The sequence below is a fragment of the Erythrolamprus reginae genome, chromosome 8, assembly GCF_031021105.1.
Source record: "Erythrolamprus reginae isolate rEryReg1 chromosome 8, rEryReg1.hap1, whole genome shotgun sequence".
Lineage (NCBI taxonomy): Eukaryota > Metazoa > Chordata > Lepidosauria > Squamata > Dipsadidae > Erythrolamprus > Erythrolamprus reginae.
This window is the reverse complement of record NC_091957.1, coordinates 11,659,516-11,675,178: the sequence shown is the minus strand read 5'-3', so window position 1 is coordinate 11,675,178 and position 15,663 is coordinate 11,659,516. Positions and strand designations below refer to the sequence as shown.

The following is a 15,663-nucleotide window of genomic DNA, read 5'->3' as shown; positions in this document are numbered from 1 at the left end:
AACAAGACGTACAGAAACATGCATAAAATACAAAGTAAAAAAAAACTAACCCCTTTTACAGCTGTTTCATTTCAAAATATATTTATACTTCACAGTATTGCTATTTTCATTTAAACAATCACTGCTGTTTATCCAGCTCTTTATTCAGTGGATTGAATCTCCTGCTATATACTGTATTCAACATCTGTTTCTTCCGTTTTAATTATACACACACCTCAAATTGTTTACATAAGACGTGAGAGTTAGAACATTTACAGTTTCTTTATAGTCCAGCAAACATGTGGAGAACTCTTAGCATTAGCAATAGCATTTAGACTTGCAGTGGTTCCTCTACTTAAGAACTTAAATTCGTTCCGTGACCAGGTTCTGAAGTAGAAGCAATTTTTCCCATAGGAATCAATGTAAAAGCAAATAATGCATGCAAACCCATTAGGAAAGAAATAAAAGCTCGGAATTTGGGTGGGAAGAGGAGGAGGAGGAAGAGGAGGAGGAGAACAGTCGCTGCTGAAGGAAGAAGGTGAGGTGAGGGGAATAAAAAAAATCCAAAACTTTAAGGCTTAAAAAAAAAAGAGGGACTGAGGCAGCACCCAGAGAAAGGAAAATGTTTTGTTTGCTCTGGACTGCCAAAGTCTCCTTAAGCACCACTGAAAGGCTCCTCTGGCAGCCCAGAAAAGCCCGAGATGGCCGGGATTTTTATTTTATTTATTTATTTTTATTTATTCGATTTTTATGCCGCCCTTCTCCTTAGACTCAGGGCGGCTTACAACATGTTAGTAATAGCACTTTTTAACAGAGCCAGCATATTGCCCCCACAATCCGGGTCCTCATTTTACCCACCTCAGAAGGATGGAAGGCTGAGTCAACCTTGAGCCGGTGATGAGATTTGAACCGCTGACCTTCAGATCTACAGTCAGCTTCAGTGGCCTGCAGTACAAAATTCTACCTGCTGCGCTACCCGGGGATTAAAGGGGAAATGGCAGGAAACTGGCTGGGCCTTCACACCGCTCTCAGATTTTCTGGGAAACTTTTCCGGGCTCGGGTTCTTAAGTAGAAAATGGTTCTTAAGTAGAGGCAAAAAAATCTTGAACACCTGGTTCTTATCTAGAAAAGTTCTTAAGTAGAGGCGTTCTTAGGTAGAGGTACCACTGTATATGCCACTTCCCAGTGCTTTAGAGCCCTCTCTAAGCGGTTTAGAGAGAGTCAGCATATTGCCCCAACAATTTGCGTCCTCATTTACCGATGGATGGAAGGCTGAGTCAACCTTGAGCCTACTGAGATTCGATCTGCCAAACTGCTGGCAGCTGGCGATCAGCAGAAGTAGTTTGCAGTACTGTACTCTAACCACTGCGCCACCGAGGTTCTTAAAAATATCACTGGTTATGGCAAACCACCTTCCCAGGCATAAGGAAATCATAAATTGGCAGATGACCTGAATGTCATCTGCCAATATGAGCACGAAATCGATTTAAACTAAATGTCAACCGCTCCAAACTTGACTGCAAAAAATACGACTTCAGCAACAGAGTAATCAACGCCTGGAATGCACTACCTGATTCTGTGGTTTCTACTCCTAACCCCAAAACCTTTAACCTTAGACTATCTACAATTGACCTCTCCCCCTTTCTAAGAGGTCTGTAAGGGGCGTGCATAAGCGCACCTTTGCCTACCGTCCCTGTCCTATTGTCTTCTTTTGTTACTTTTTATCATTACTCATCTAATGTTTTATTTGTACAAATTATCACCCTATAATTGTTTGACAAAATAAATAAATAAATAAAAGAAAAAATAAAATGTGTTTTGCTGCAGGTTTGAAAAGAAACTACAGCCACCTATCTCCACAATCTCCATCTCAGACACACCAACAACAACTAAGCCTTGGGCCAGAATATCTCCAGGACCGCCTTCTGCCACATGAATCCCAGCGACCGGTTAGGTCCCACAGAGTTGGCCTTCTCCGGGTCCCGTCGACTAAACAATGTCGTCTGGCGGGACCCAGGGGAAGAGCCTTCTCTGTGGTGGCTCCGACCCTCTTGAACCATCTCCCCCCAGTGATTAGGATTGCCCCGATCCTCTTTGCCTTTCGGAAACTCCTTAAAACCCACCTCTGCCGTCAGGCATGGGGGAATTGAAACATCTCCCCCTTGCCCATGTAATTTTTGTGTATGATTCCATTGTGTGCTTTTATATATCTATATATATTGGGGTTCTTTTGGATTTTTTAACTTAAAACTGTAATTTAGATTGCGAAATATTAGATTTGTTACTAGGTTTTGTTTATCATTGTTGTGAGCCGCCCCAAGTCTATGGAGAGGGGCGGCATGTAAATCCAATAAATCTAAATCTAAGCCTCCTACAACTGATCCCAACCCATTGGGTTCACAACCCCTGGTGATCACAGAAAAGGAAGCGCAAGATCTATTTCACAGACAAAAGCCAGGAAAAACTCCAGGCCCGTACAAGATAACTCCTTCTTGCTTAAAAGTCTGTGCTGACCAATTGGCCCCCATCTTCACCCGAATCTTCAATAGATCGCTAGGGATGTGCTATGTTCCTTCTTGCTTCAAACACTCCACTATCATCCCAGTGCCGAAGAAGTCCACCAGCAAGGAACTCAATGACTCCAGACCAGTCGCTCTAACATCGGTAGTTATGAAAACCTTTGATTTAGGAACCTTTATATTGACTGGTTCCTAATATTTCCTATTTGACCCCTATGACAATAATTAAATTTTGTACCTCGTGATTCTTGACAAATGTATATTTTCTTTAATGTACACTGAGAGCATCTGCACCAAAGACAAATTCCTTGGGTTTGCAATCACACTTGGGAAATATAATTCTATTCTATTCTAATTCTTTTTTCTGGCAATTCAATTCAATTCAATTTATTAGATTTGTATGCCGCCCCTCTCCGAAGACTCGGGGCGGCTCACAACAATAATAAAAACAATATTCCAGCGAAAACAAATCTAATATTAAAAAGCACATAAAACCCTATCATATTTAAAAAAGCAAACAACATATACATACCCAAATATAGATATAAAAAAAAACCTGGGGGAAAGGTGTCTCAACTGCCCCATGCCTGGCGGTATAGATGGGTCTTGAGTAATTTACGGGGTTGCCACACAGAAGGCTCTTCCCCTGGGGCCAGCCAAACAACATTGTTTGGTCAATGGGACCTGGAGAAGGTCAACTCTGTGGGACCTTATTGGTTGCTGAGATTCGTGCGGTAGCAGGCGGTTCCGGAGGTACTCTGGTCCAATGCCATGCAGGGCTTTAAAGGTCATAACCAACACTTTGAATTGTGACCGGAAACTGATCGGCAGCCAATGCAAGCCATGGAGTGTTGCAGAAACAATGGGGTGAGATCAACAAGCCCTCAGGTATCAACCATCTAAACGTTATCTTTTGTGAGGACAGAAAATGGCATTTTTTTGCCAACCTCAGCATGCTGTTGCCTGGAAACACCATGCTGGTGACCACTCCCCAAAACCTCTTGAATTAAGTAAGACCTTTTGGGTTTGGTTGCCTTTCCTTACCTGGAAATATTTCCCCGCCTCCACAAATAACTGGGATTAAATTAAGACTGTGATGAAAGTGTTAATGAAATATCCTCTCTTTCTTTCTCTCTCTCTCATGTAGTCATCTATATCTATTCATTCATTCATTCAATCAATCAATCAATCAATCAATCAATCAATCACCCATTTCCTCCCATTTATGACTGTATGAGTAACTTGTTGCTTGTATCCTTAAGGTTTTTATTAATATTGCTTGTATCTCACGATTCTTGACAAATGTATATTTTGCTTTATGTACACTGAGCGCATCTGCACCAAAGACAAATTCCTTGTGTGTCCAATCACACTTGACCAATAAAGAATTCTATTCTATTGTACAGTATTCTATTCTATTCTATTCTACAGTACTTCTATTCTATTCTATTCTATTCTATAGTATTCTATTCTACAATATTCTATTCTATTCTACAATATTCTATTCTATTCTACAGTATTCTATTCTATTCTACAATATTCTATTCTATCCTACAATATTCTATTCTATTCTACAGTATTCTATTCTATTCTTTTCTACAGTATTCTATTCTATTCTATTCTTGTGAAAATCACCCCTCCCACATTTCCATAAACATCAGGCCTTCTATAGACAGTGGTAAAATTTATCTCCAACTTCTGCACCAGCTTGACAAGGGGAGTAATATGAAATACAGAAGGAAAACAGACAGGAGATAAAAGTATAGAAGGCATAAATTTAGAATATTTGTTTATGGCAAGGTCAAATGAACCTGGTCCCTTCCTCAATGAAATTAAGTTTGACACCCCTGGCCTGGAGCATTGTCTTTGCAGAGCCCCTGTTGAGTTTCTCCTCCCCCACCCCAAATGGTTCTCTTAAGTTCACCACTTTTCCCTCGGACACACTCTCCCGCAGCTGGGTCCGGACCATGGGTCCTGCATGCTGGCTTCCCAGGAGACCGCCTACATCCCCAAAGAACCCCCCCCTCCCCATTTCTACTTTTCTAGGCTGGGGGGGGGGGCAGCCACCACGTCATATCTTCTACAGGGGAATATCCTCGCTAACAGCTATTCTAAGAGAAATGGTGCGTAAAAACTCATCTTAATTAGCACATCGCAGAATGGGAGCCATGGAGCTAATTGTGTGTGTGTGAGGGGAGGAAAAAATGGGGGAGAGAGAGAGAGACAGGGAGAGGTGGGGAAAAAGAGAAGCACACACAGAGAGAGAACTAGGGAGAGTGAAAGAGAAAGAGAGAGGGAGAGAAATAAACACAGAGGGAGAGAAATGGAGAGAGGGGGGAGAGAGAGGAACACACACACAGAGAGAGAGAGAGAGAGAGAGAGAGAGAGAGAGAGAGAGAAACGCAGAAATGTGGAGAGAAACAGGGAGAGAGAAAGAGAGAAAATAGAGATAAACAGGGAGAGAAAGAGAAACACACAGAGAAAAAACACACAGAGAGGAATGGGGGAGAGAGAAACAGAGAGAGAGAAAGAAAGAGAAACAGAGAGAAAGAAAGAGAAATGGGGAGAGAAACAGGAAGAGAGAAACACACACACACAGAGAAACGGGGAGAGAAACAGGGAGAGAGAAACAGAGAGAAACAGAAAGAGAGAGAAAAACAGAGAGAGATAGAAACAAGTAGATAAGCAGGGAGAGAAAGAGAAACCGAGAGAGAGAGAGAGAGAGAGAGAAACAGACAGAAACACAGAGAAAGAAAAACGTGAAGACACAGGGAGAGAGAAAGAAAGAGAGAGAGAAAGATAGACAAAGAAAGAGAAATGGAGAGAGAGAAACAGGGAGAGTGTTAGATTCGCACCTAAATAAAGGGATGAGTCACTTGTGGTCCCCTGCAAAGTTTTGTGGTTTTGTGCAAACACCAATTCCCCCATGGTCAGTGTCCTTATACAGTAGGTGGGATTAAGTCTGTCCAGTTGGGACCTAAGTTTCCTTCCCATTAGCAATTCTGCAAGACTCTAGTTTGTGGCTCTGCACATGGGGTTATATGCTGGGCCAACAAGAATTGGTCAATTCGTTCCTGGCCAGTCCCCGGGTCCCATTCTACTTAACATTTCTTTGTTCATCCTTACCGTTCTCTCCGCTTGGCCATTGCTAGCTGGACTGAATAGTAGCGAGACGAGCGTGGTGTCTTCTGTTGAGGTCGGCCAGGAATGTTTCCATGCGCCGGGGCGTCAGTTGTGGGTCGCTGTCCGAGAGGAGGTCATCTGGTAACTGGTCGGTCGCGAACAGTCTACTTAAGGCTCTTATGGTGGCTTCGGTCATCGATGTGCAGGTTGACTGCTTCCAGCCATAGTGTGTCTTGCCATAGGGCCTGCAAAGTCTATGTGCATTCTTGACCATGGGCCTTTTGGGGTCTCCCATTCAAATGGTGTGACCTGTGGTGGAGCTGCCTATGAAGAAGTTGAGGAAGCCTTAAGAAAGCTTACAACTCTGCCTTGTTCTTGAGGTCCAGTGCCTTTTTTATGGCCTTTATTTGGTGTCTGTGGGGTCATCTAGTCCAGCTCCCTTGGCCCAAGCAGGGGACCCTGTACCATTTCTGACAAACGGCAGTCCAGTTTCTTCTTGAAAACTTCCAGTGATGAAGCTCCCACAACTTCTGAAAGCAACTTCTGATCTACATTTAATTTTAAGTCCTGCAACTTCTCCATGTCTCAATTTGAGATAAAAGTTTAATACCTGATGCACATGGATCCTCAAGTATAAAGACCAAATCATCCGCAAATGCTTGTAGTTTATATTCTTCATCTCGTATTTTAAGTCCTGTAATTTCCTCATCTGCTCTTATATTTCTATTTAATACTCCTAATGTCAAAATTAAAAAGCAACGGTGAAAGTGGACATCCTTGCCTTGTTCCTTTAGTAATATCGATCATATTGGTCATTTCTCAATTTGTTATCATCCTTGCTGATTGTTTGTTATATATTGCTTCCATAACATGAAGAAATCTCATTCCAAAATTCATATATTGTAATTGTTGATTTAAAAATTGCCAATTCAAATTATCAAATGCCTTTGATCAAATGTTTTTGATGTTAGGCGACCATTTTAGGTCTTGAGATATGATAGAACCTCTTGTATTGTGGGAGGTGGAAGGATGGCATGGTTTCTCCTAAAGTCTACCACCATTTCTAGGGTTTTGAGTGTGTTCAGTTCTAGATTGTTCCAGTTGCACCACGAGGCTAGTTGTTCAACCTCCCGTCTGCGTGCGGATTCATCATTTTCTCGAATGAGTCCAATCAGTGTTGTATCGCCTGCAAACTTCAATAGTTTAACAGATGGGTTGTTTGTGATGCAGTCATTGGTGTATAGAGAGAAGTGGTGAGAGTACATAGCCTTGGGGGGGGGCTGTGCTAATTGTACAGGTATCTGATGTGATTTTGCCTAGCTTCACCTGTCACTTAGATTAGATTAGATTAGACTTATTGGATTTATATGCCGCCCCTCTCCGCAGACTGCCTTCCACTGAGGACCTGTAGACTGAGTCAAAAAGAGGGCTGTGAAAATATTGACTGACCCCTCTCATCCTGGACATAAACTGTTTCAACTCCTCAAAAAGTCACTACAGAGCACTGCACACCAGAACAACTAGACACAAGGAATTTCTTCCCCGAAGGCCATCACTCTGCTAAACAAATAATTATCTCCACACTGTTAAACTATTTACAAAGTCTGCACTACTATTACTACTAGTTTTTTCTCATCGTTCCTATTACCCATTTCCTTCAACTTACGACTGTATGACTGTAACTTGTTGCTTGTATCCTTAAGATTTTTATTAACATTGTTTCCTCATTGTTTATTTGACCCCTATGACAATCATTGTGTTTTTTACCTCATGATTCTTGACAAATGTATCTTTTTCTTTTGTGTACGCTGAGAGCATCTGCACCAAAGACAAATTTCTTGTGTGTCCAATCACACAATTCTATTCTATTCTATTCCTTATTCTATTCTATTCCATTCTATTCTTCCTGACAGGAATTTTTTCCCCTCAGTTTCAGGCAGCTTCTCTCCTTGATTATTTTCCATTCCACTTCCAAGTCCTCATTTTCACCTCATCCTTTCGGCCTTCTTATATGAAAAATATTGGAAACAATATTAAAACATTGTATTATAGAACCGACGATACATTTGTAGCTTTGGGAAAGAGTTGCAGCGCGCGGCCCTCCCTCAGTACTACGAGGCTCATCGTCCCCGGCCCGCCTTCCCTATCTCCCGCTCCCCCATAAAAAGGAAGGCGGGGTCTGCGGACTACACTTCCCAGCACGCCCAGCTTCCCCTTCCCCTCGCCCCTCCAAGGCACGCCGGACTCCAATTCCCAAGGGGGCGGTCAAGCCCGGCGGCTGGGGACGCCGGGAGTCGTAGTTCTTAAAGAGCTGAGGGCCAGGAAAGGCGGAGCGGAGGAGAGGGGCGGCGGAGGGGGGGGAGTGAGCCTTCCGGGCGGGCGGGACTACGTTTCCCAGCAGCCCCTACGCGCGCGCTTCCGGTCCGTCCGCTGCCCGCTCGCCTTGTCCGTCGGCGGGTCGTGCCTCTCGCTTCCCGGAGTCCTCCGGACGGGCATGGAATGACCCCCGCCTTCCAGACGGGAGCCCCGCCCGCCACGCCGCCCCGGGCCCATGCGGGGGCCTCCGACGCCATGGGGTCCCGCATTAAGTGAGTGTGGGGCGGGGGCGTGGAGGGGGGTCGCGCACGCGCGCGCGGGGAGGGGCTGCGTGGGAAAGAGCCCGTCCCTCGTTCAGAGCTCTGCTTTGGCGGGAGGGACTGTAGCTCCCATCGTCCCCAGCTGCCCTGACTGGGGACGATGGGGGACGGCTGGACTGTAGCCCCTATCATTCCCAGCCCCCTCTTACTTGAATCCAATTGCGCGGGCTGCATTATTATTGTTATTGTTATTTTATTATTATTTTTATTATTATTATTAGGATTTATATGCCGCCCCTGACTGTGGACAATGGAGAGGGGTGGACTGCAGCCCCTATCATTCCCAGCCGCCTCTTACTTGAGACCAATTGCACGGGATGGACTGCAGCCCCCATCGTCCCCAGCTGCCCTGATTTGGGACGAGGTGGGAGGGGGGCTAGACTGCAACCCCTATAATTCCCAGTCGCCTCTTACTTGAGACGATAGAGAGGGGTGGACTGCAGCTCCTAATGTTCCCAGCCGCCACTTATTTGAGGTGAAGGAGAGGGCTGGACTGCTGCCCCCATCATTCCCATCCACTGCTGCCCTGACCTGGGATGATGGGGGCGGCCTTACTTTGCCCCAAAGAGGCTCTGGGAGTGGCCAATCTGCCTGGCTGCCTTGTGGGGACATCCCTAGGTAGCAGAAGGCGGCTGGAGCACTTAGGGGGGCCAGCGCAGAAGTGGCCCTGCAAATGCCTCACAGCCTGCCTGCTCACCCCGAGAGAGGGCCAAGCCAGGCTGGAAAGAGGGCAGGAAGCCCCTGAAGCCCCTTGGATGAGAAAGACACCTTCCTCCTCATATTCTTTCCAACCCCACTTCTTTTCCACTCTTCCTCCCCTTCCTCATCACTCCCTCCTCTGCCCCCTTTTCCTTCTGCCCCTCCTCCAACCCTCCTCTTCTTCCCCATTCTTCCTCCCCCTCTTCTTCCTCCCCTCCGCTTTTCCTTCTCCTCCTCTCCTCTTCTTCCTCTTCCTCCTCCCCATTTTCCTTCTGCCCTCCTCCTCCTCTTCTTCCTCTTCCTCCTCCCTTCCCCCTTTTCCTTCTGCCCCTCCTCCCCCTCCTCCTCTCCATTCTTTCTCCCCCTCTTCCTCCTCCCCTCCCCCTTTTCCTTCTCCCCTCCTTTTCTTCCTCTTCCTCCTCCTCCCCATTTTCCTTCTACCCTCCTCCTCTTTTTCTTCCTCTTCCTCCTCCTTTTCCTTCTCCTACCCTTCTCCTCTTCCTCTTCTTCCTCCTCTTTTCACTCTTCCTCTCCCTACTCTTCCTCCCCATCTTCCTCCTCTTCTATGGATTGGTTGAATTTTGATCATACAGTTATGGGGATGCTAAAAAAAAGTTTTTAAAAAGGATCATGTCACTCCCGCCCCCCCTAACATTGTAACTTGGAACGGTCACTAAATAAACCATTTGTAAGTTGAGGAATTGTTCTGGATTCACTTCTCCCACTTGAAACAGGTCAGGAACTGCAGCTGAGGTTTTCCTGCACCTTTGCAGGAAAACTTTTTACAGGGACATTTTGTGGGTTAGACTTCTGTAAAGGACACCTTGTGGATCTGCTATTGAAGACTATTTGGGAGTTGTTGACTGTACGGGCTGCTTTAGAATAGAAATAGGAACAAAACAGAATATAAGTTTTTATTAGCACAATTTGTCTTAGGTGCATATGCTCTCAGGTGCATACGCCCCGAGTCTTCGGAGAGGGGCGGCATACAAATCTAAGTAATAAATAAATAAAAATAAATAAAAGAAAAGATACATTTGTCAAGAATCATGAGGTTCGACACGTAATGATTATCTATTGTTGTTGTTAGTCATGTCTGACCCACCGCAACCCCATGGACAACGTTCACGGTGGAAGGTCTTAAGCATAAAACTTATCAGGAAAGACTTCATGAACTCAATCTGTATAGTCTGGGGCAGTTTTTCCCAACCTTGGCCACTTGAAGATATTTGGACTTCAACTCCCAGAATTCCCCAGGCAGCGAAACACTGGTCTGGAGGACAGAAGGGAAAGTGGGGATATGGTTGAAACATTTAAATATGTTAAAGGGTTCAATAAGGTTCAGGAGGGAAGTGTTTTTAATAGGAAAGTGAACAAAGCACAGATAATAAAATAGAATAGTATATTGGAATGTAGAATAGAATAGTGTCGAGTAAAATAAGGGATAGAATAAAATAGAATAGAATATAATTCTTTATATTGGTCAAATGTGATTGGATACACAAGGAATTTGTCTTTGGTGCATATACTCTCAGTGTGCATGAAAAGACAAGACAGTGGCCTCTGGCCATTGAATGTTTAGTATGCTTTAGTATGCTTATGGCTGTAATTACATGAATGACTTTAATGTTTAGCCTTTTGATAATGTTTTAAATTAACTGTTTATATTAATTGGATCTATCTGTATTACTGTATACTCTTTGGTCATTGATATGTTGTGAACCGCCCTGAGTCCATGGAGAGGGGTGGCATACAAGTCTAATCAATCAATCAATCAATAGGTCTTAAGCATAAAACGTATCAGGAAAGACTTAATGAACTCAATCTGTATAGTCTGGAGGACAGAAGGAAAAGGGGGGACATGATCGAAACATTTAAATATGTGAAAGGGTTAAATAAGCTCCAGGAGGGAAGTGTTTTTAATAGGAAAGTGAACACAAGAACAAGGGGACACAATCTGAAGTTAGTTGGGGGAAAGATGAGAAAATATTATTTGACTGAAAGAGTAGTAGATCCTTGGAACAAACTTCCAGCAGATGTGGTTGGTAAATCCACAGTAACTGAATTTAAACATGCCTGGGATAAACATATATCCATTGTAAGATAAAATACAGGAAATAGTATAAGGGCAGACCAGATGGACCATGAGGTCTTTTTCTGCAGTCAGTCTTATATGTTTCTGTGTTTCTAATCAATCAATCAATCAATCAATCAATATTTGTCAAGAATCATGAGGTACAACACTCAATGATTGTCATAGGGGTCAAATAAGCAATCAGGAAACAATTATCAGATGGGGAAATTAACAAGCAATCAATACGAATCAAGGAGATAAATTTTTTTTCCCTCTGCAATTTTTTGGACTTCTACCGGAAAAAAAAAATAATCACCCAGCTAGTTGTTGAAGATTTTACTGTTTGATTTTTTCCTTTCCTGCTGTCAGGCTGCCTGAAGTATACAATCTACGTTTCTCTGGAATTCGATACCAATCGGTTGCTTAGCAATTTTAAAAGTTGGTAGCAAGTTTCCTAAAATATCTCTGTGAGAGAGAGTGATTGGCTTGAGGAATTATCCTGCCTTTGGTTCTGGAGAAAGCATCAACCAAGTAGCTAGAGGTATAACAAGCAGGAAGAGGGAGATTGTGACCCCGCTGTATAGAGCGCTGGTGAGAGGAAAAACAAGACATTCCATAGTTTTGTTTTGGGGTTTTTTTTCCTTTACAATTCATGTTTTGGTGACTGCATTGCAATTAGCTGGGTTGGTAGAATAAGCAAACAGGTAAGACCTATAGTATTGTATATGCATTGACTGATTTCACTGTATATGACTATATACAGTAGAATGCGTGGCTGCATAGCTAGAGGTATAACAAGCAGGAAGAGGGAGATTGTGACCCCGCTGTATAGAGCGCTGGTGAGACCCCATTTGGAAGACTATGCCCAGTTCTGGAGACCTCACCTACAAAAAGATATGGATCAAATTGAACGGGTCCAAAGACGGGCTACAAGAATGGTGGAAGGTCTTAAGCATAAAACTCATCAGGAAAGACTTCATGAACTCAATCTGCATAGTCTGGAGGACAGAAGGGAAAGGGGAGACATGATCGAAACATTTAAATATGTGAAAGAGTTAAATAACTTTCAGGAGGGAAGTGTTTTTAATAGGAAAGTGAACACAAGAACAAGGGGACACAATCTGAAGTTAGTTGGGGGAAAGATCAAAAGCAACATGAGAAAATATTATTTGGCTGAAAGAGTAGTAGATGCTTGGAACAAACTTCCAGAAGAAGTGGTTGGTCAATCCACAGTGACTGAATTGAAACAGGCCTGGGATAAACATACAGTATATCCATCCTAAGATAAAATACAGGAAATAGTATAAGGGCAGACTAGATGGACCAGGAGGTCTTTTTCTGCTGTCAATCTTCTATGTTTCTTTTTTTTCTTTTTATAAAGTTTTATTTGCAAGGATATATACAGTAAATACATTTAGGTACAAACCACAATATAAGCATGTAGAGATACAAAAGGAAAATAAGTAAATGGAAAAAACGAAGATTGTGTATCAAATTTTAGGCAATATGCATTTAACCATAGACAGAAGACAAAACAGAGTAAAACAAAACAAACAGAAATGAGAAAACAAACAGAACAAATAACAAAAAACAACAACAACAAAAGAAGGCTGGCAAGTGTACGGTAGATCTGTATTGAAAATATGAACTAAAAATATTCTCAATAGCTCATTACAATATAGCTAATATGCTAAATTATAGCAAAGCCAAGAGATTTTGAGTAAATCTGTATAGTCTGGAGGACAGAAGGAAAAGGGGGGACATGATCGAAACATTTAAATATGTTAAAGGGCTAAATAAGGTTCAGGAGGGAAGTGTTTTTAATAGGAAAGTGAACACAAGAACAAGGGGGTTCAATCTGAAGTTAGCTGGGGGAAAGATCAAAAGCAACATGAGAAAATATTATTTTACTGAAAGAGTAGTAGATCCTTGGAACAAACTTCCAGCAGACGTGGTAGATAAATCCACAGTAACTGAATTTAAACATGCCTGGGATAAACATATATCCATCCTAAGATAAAATACAGGAAATAGTATAAGGGCAGACTAGATGGACCATGAGGTCTTTTTCTGCCGTCAGTCTTCTATGTTTCTATCATTTTAGATTTTAACCTATACAGTATCTTTATCTCATTCATCCATTGAAAAAGAAGAATTTTTGACACCAGATATATATCTATATATCTAATCTTCTATGTTTCTATGTTAATTTTGCCCTCCCCCCCCCCTAAGCTAGGGCCATTTTTCAAGTCAGAAGTGGATTCCTGGGAAAGATTGCTTGAAGTTTCAAGATCCTGTTTTTAAATCTCTCGGTGCTGCTGAATCACAGAACGGGAAGGATGTGAGCTGGAGACTTTTGGGGTGGGAGGGGGGTGGGGGGTGAACACAGCTTGTCCTGGTTGACATTAGCTTCGACTTCAGGCGAAACTTTGCACCGAAGGATTTGTGAACTTTCAAGATGTCACAGTTTTAAAAAAGCTTTTGTCAGCTGAAATCTGATTTCTGGTTTAACCAGTGACTCCCCCTCCCCTTGTTGACCTGCTGTCTTCCTTCTGTCTCAGATTTCCTGTGGGTGCAGAATTTGCACCAAGGGCTTATTGTTTGTCTTCGCAACTTTGACACCAAGTTGTCTTCTTTGTTGTCTTCCTCCTCCTCCTCCTCTTCCTCCTCTCCTCCTTTCCCTTCTTCCTCCTCCTCCTCTTCTCTTCCTCTCCTCCTCCTTGCCCCTTCTCCTTTTTTCTCCTCTCCTCCCCTCCTCTTCCTCTTCTTTTTCTCCTCCTCCTCTTCCTCCCCCTCTTCCTCCCCTTCCTTCCTTCCTTCCTCCCTTCCTCCCTCTCTCTCCTCCTTTTCCCCCTCTTCCTCTATGACCTCCTCCTCTTCCTCTATCTTCTCCTTTTCCTTCTCTGTTTCTATCTTCATCTCCTCTTCCTTCCTCCTTCCTCTTCCTCCCTCCTCTCCTTCTTCCCCCTTCTCTATGTCCCCCTCCTCCTACTCCCTCTATTTTCTCCTTTTCCTTCTCCATCTCTGTCTTCATCGCCTCCTCTTCCCTCCTCCTACAGGTATGATATTACAGAATAGAAGCTTTGCTAAATTGGGGGATGGGAATGAGTAAAGTAAAAAAAAAATTGCAGATTTTTTTTTTTTGGAACATACTTTGAATCTGCCCGTTTAAAAATAAAACAAAACAAAATAAGCCAGTTCAGAAGTAGGCCACTTGAGGTCAAGTGGTGAAAGCTCAAAATATTATTCAGGAAATAAACAGGACCATGTAAGTAATCCACTTTCTCATTATCCATGGAGAAAAATCACAGGACACATTTCTTCCTGTTAAATTCCTTGTGGCGCAGTGGTTAAGAGCGCAGTACTGCAGGCTACTTCTGCTGATCACCGGCTGCCAGTAGTTTGACAGATCGAATCTCAGTAGGGTCACGGTTGACTCAGCCTTCCATCCTCCCAAAGTGGGTCAAATGAGGACCCAGATTTTGTGGGGTAAGAGGCTGATTCTGTAAACCACTTAGAGAGGGCTGGAAAAGCACTATGAAGCGGTATATAAGTCTAAGTACTATTGCTATTCCTTCCTTCCTTCCTTTCCTCCCTCCTTCCTTCCCTCCCTCCCTCCTCCCTCTCTTCCTTCCTTCCTTCCCTCCCTCCTTTCTTTCTTCCTTCTGTCCTTCCTTCCCTCCCTCCCTCCTTCCTTCCTTTCCTCCCTCCTTCCTTCCTTCCTTTCCTCCCTCCTTCCTTCCTTCCTTCCTTTCCTCCCTCCCTCCCTCCCCCCTCCCTCCCTCCCTCTCTCCCTCCCTCCCTCCCTGGGTCAAATGGGGACCCAGATTGTTGGGGGCAAGTGACTGACTCTGTAAATGCCTTAGAGAGGATTGTAAAGCACTGTGAAGCGGCATATAAGTCTAGATGCTATTGTTATAATTAGCCACCCTGAGTCCCATGGGATTGGGTGGCATATAAATCAAATCACATTAAATTAAATTGCCTTAAGTTACATTTCCTCCTTCCCTCCCATGCCCTGCCCTGCTCTTTCTTTGCCTTCCTGTGTGCCTTCTTCTTCGTATTATACCTCCTTGGGGGTAATGAAAACCTTCCCTTTTGACAAAGTTTTAAAGGATCCTTAGTCTTCATTTCATTCTCTGCTTATTATTTCTCTCTCCCCCCCCCCCCTTTTTCCATTTTTAGTCTGATTGCTGCATTTCAGTGAACAAAAGCGAACTGCCAAGTCCAGGGTGATAATGTCAAATATTGGCTGGGTGATAATCAAGCAGAAGGTTGTTTAGCAACAAAAAAAACCCGAGTGTGAATTCTTCCCTGGTGGAGACCAGCAGAGGAGCTTAGAAACCTGACAACAGGAGATGATGCGTTGTTGGGTTTTTCTTTTTTTCTTTTTTGTGATATCTTTTTGAGACGTGACATTGCTAGGGGATGGGGGCTAGAATTTTGTTGATCCTGGAAATCAACTCTTGTTGGAAATTTCACACCTGAAGCTTCGATCTATCTATCCGTCCATCCATCCATCCATCCTTCCATCATCTGTCTGTCTGTCTGTCTATCTGTCCATCTGTCTGTCCATCCATCCATCCATCCATCCATCCATCCATCCATCTAGATAAAATATAAAAGATAAAAT

General features: G+C 43.4%; 1 protein-coding gene across 2 annotated transcripts in view; it reads left to right on the top strand.

Annotated features, from left to right (window-relative positions):
• The first annotated feature begins 8,024 nt into the window (after positions 1–8,024).
• DENND1A (DENN domain containing 1A) overlaps positions 8,025–15,663 on the top strand; it is a 235,816-nt gene continuing 228,177 nt past the window's right edge. Inside the window, exon 1 of one of the 2 annotated variants that reach the window (XM_070758843.1) lies at positions 8,025–8,209. In XM_070758843.1, coding sequence (XP_070614944.1) covers positions 8,121–8,209 — 89 coding nt within the window. In that variant the 5' untranslated portion in view covers positions 8,025–8,120. The remainder of the gene's footprint in view (positions 8,210–15,663) is intronic. The other variant, XM_070758844.1, reaches the window with a different exon arrangement.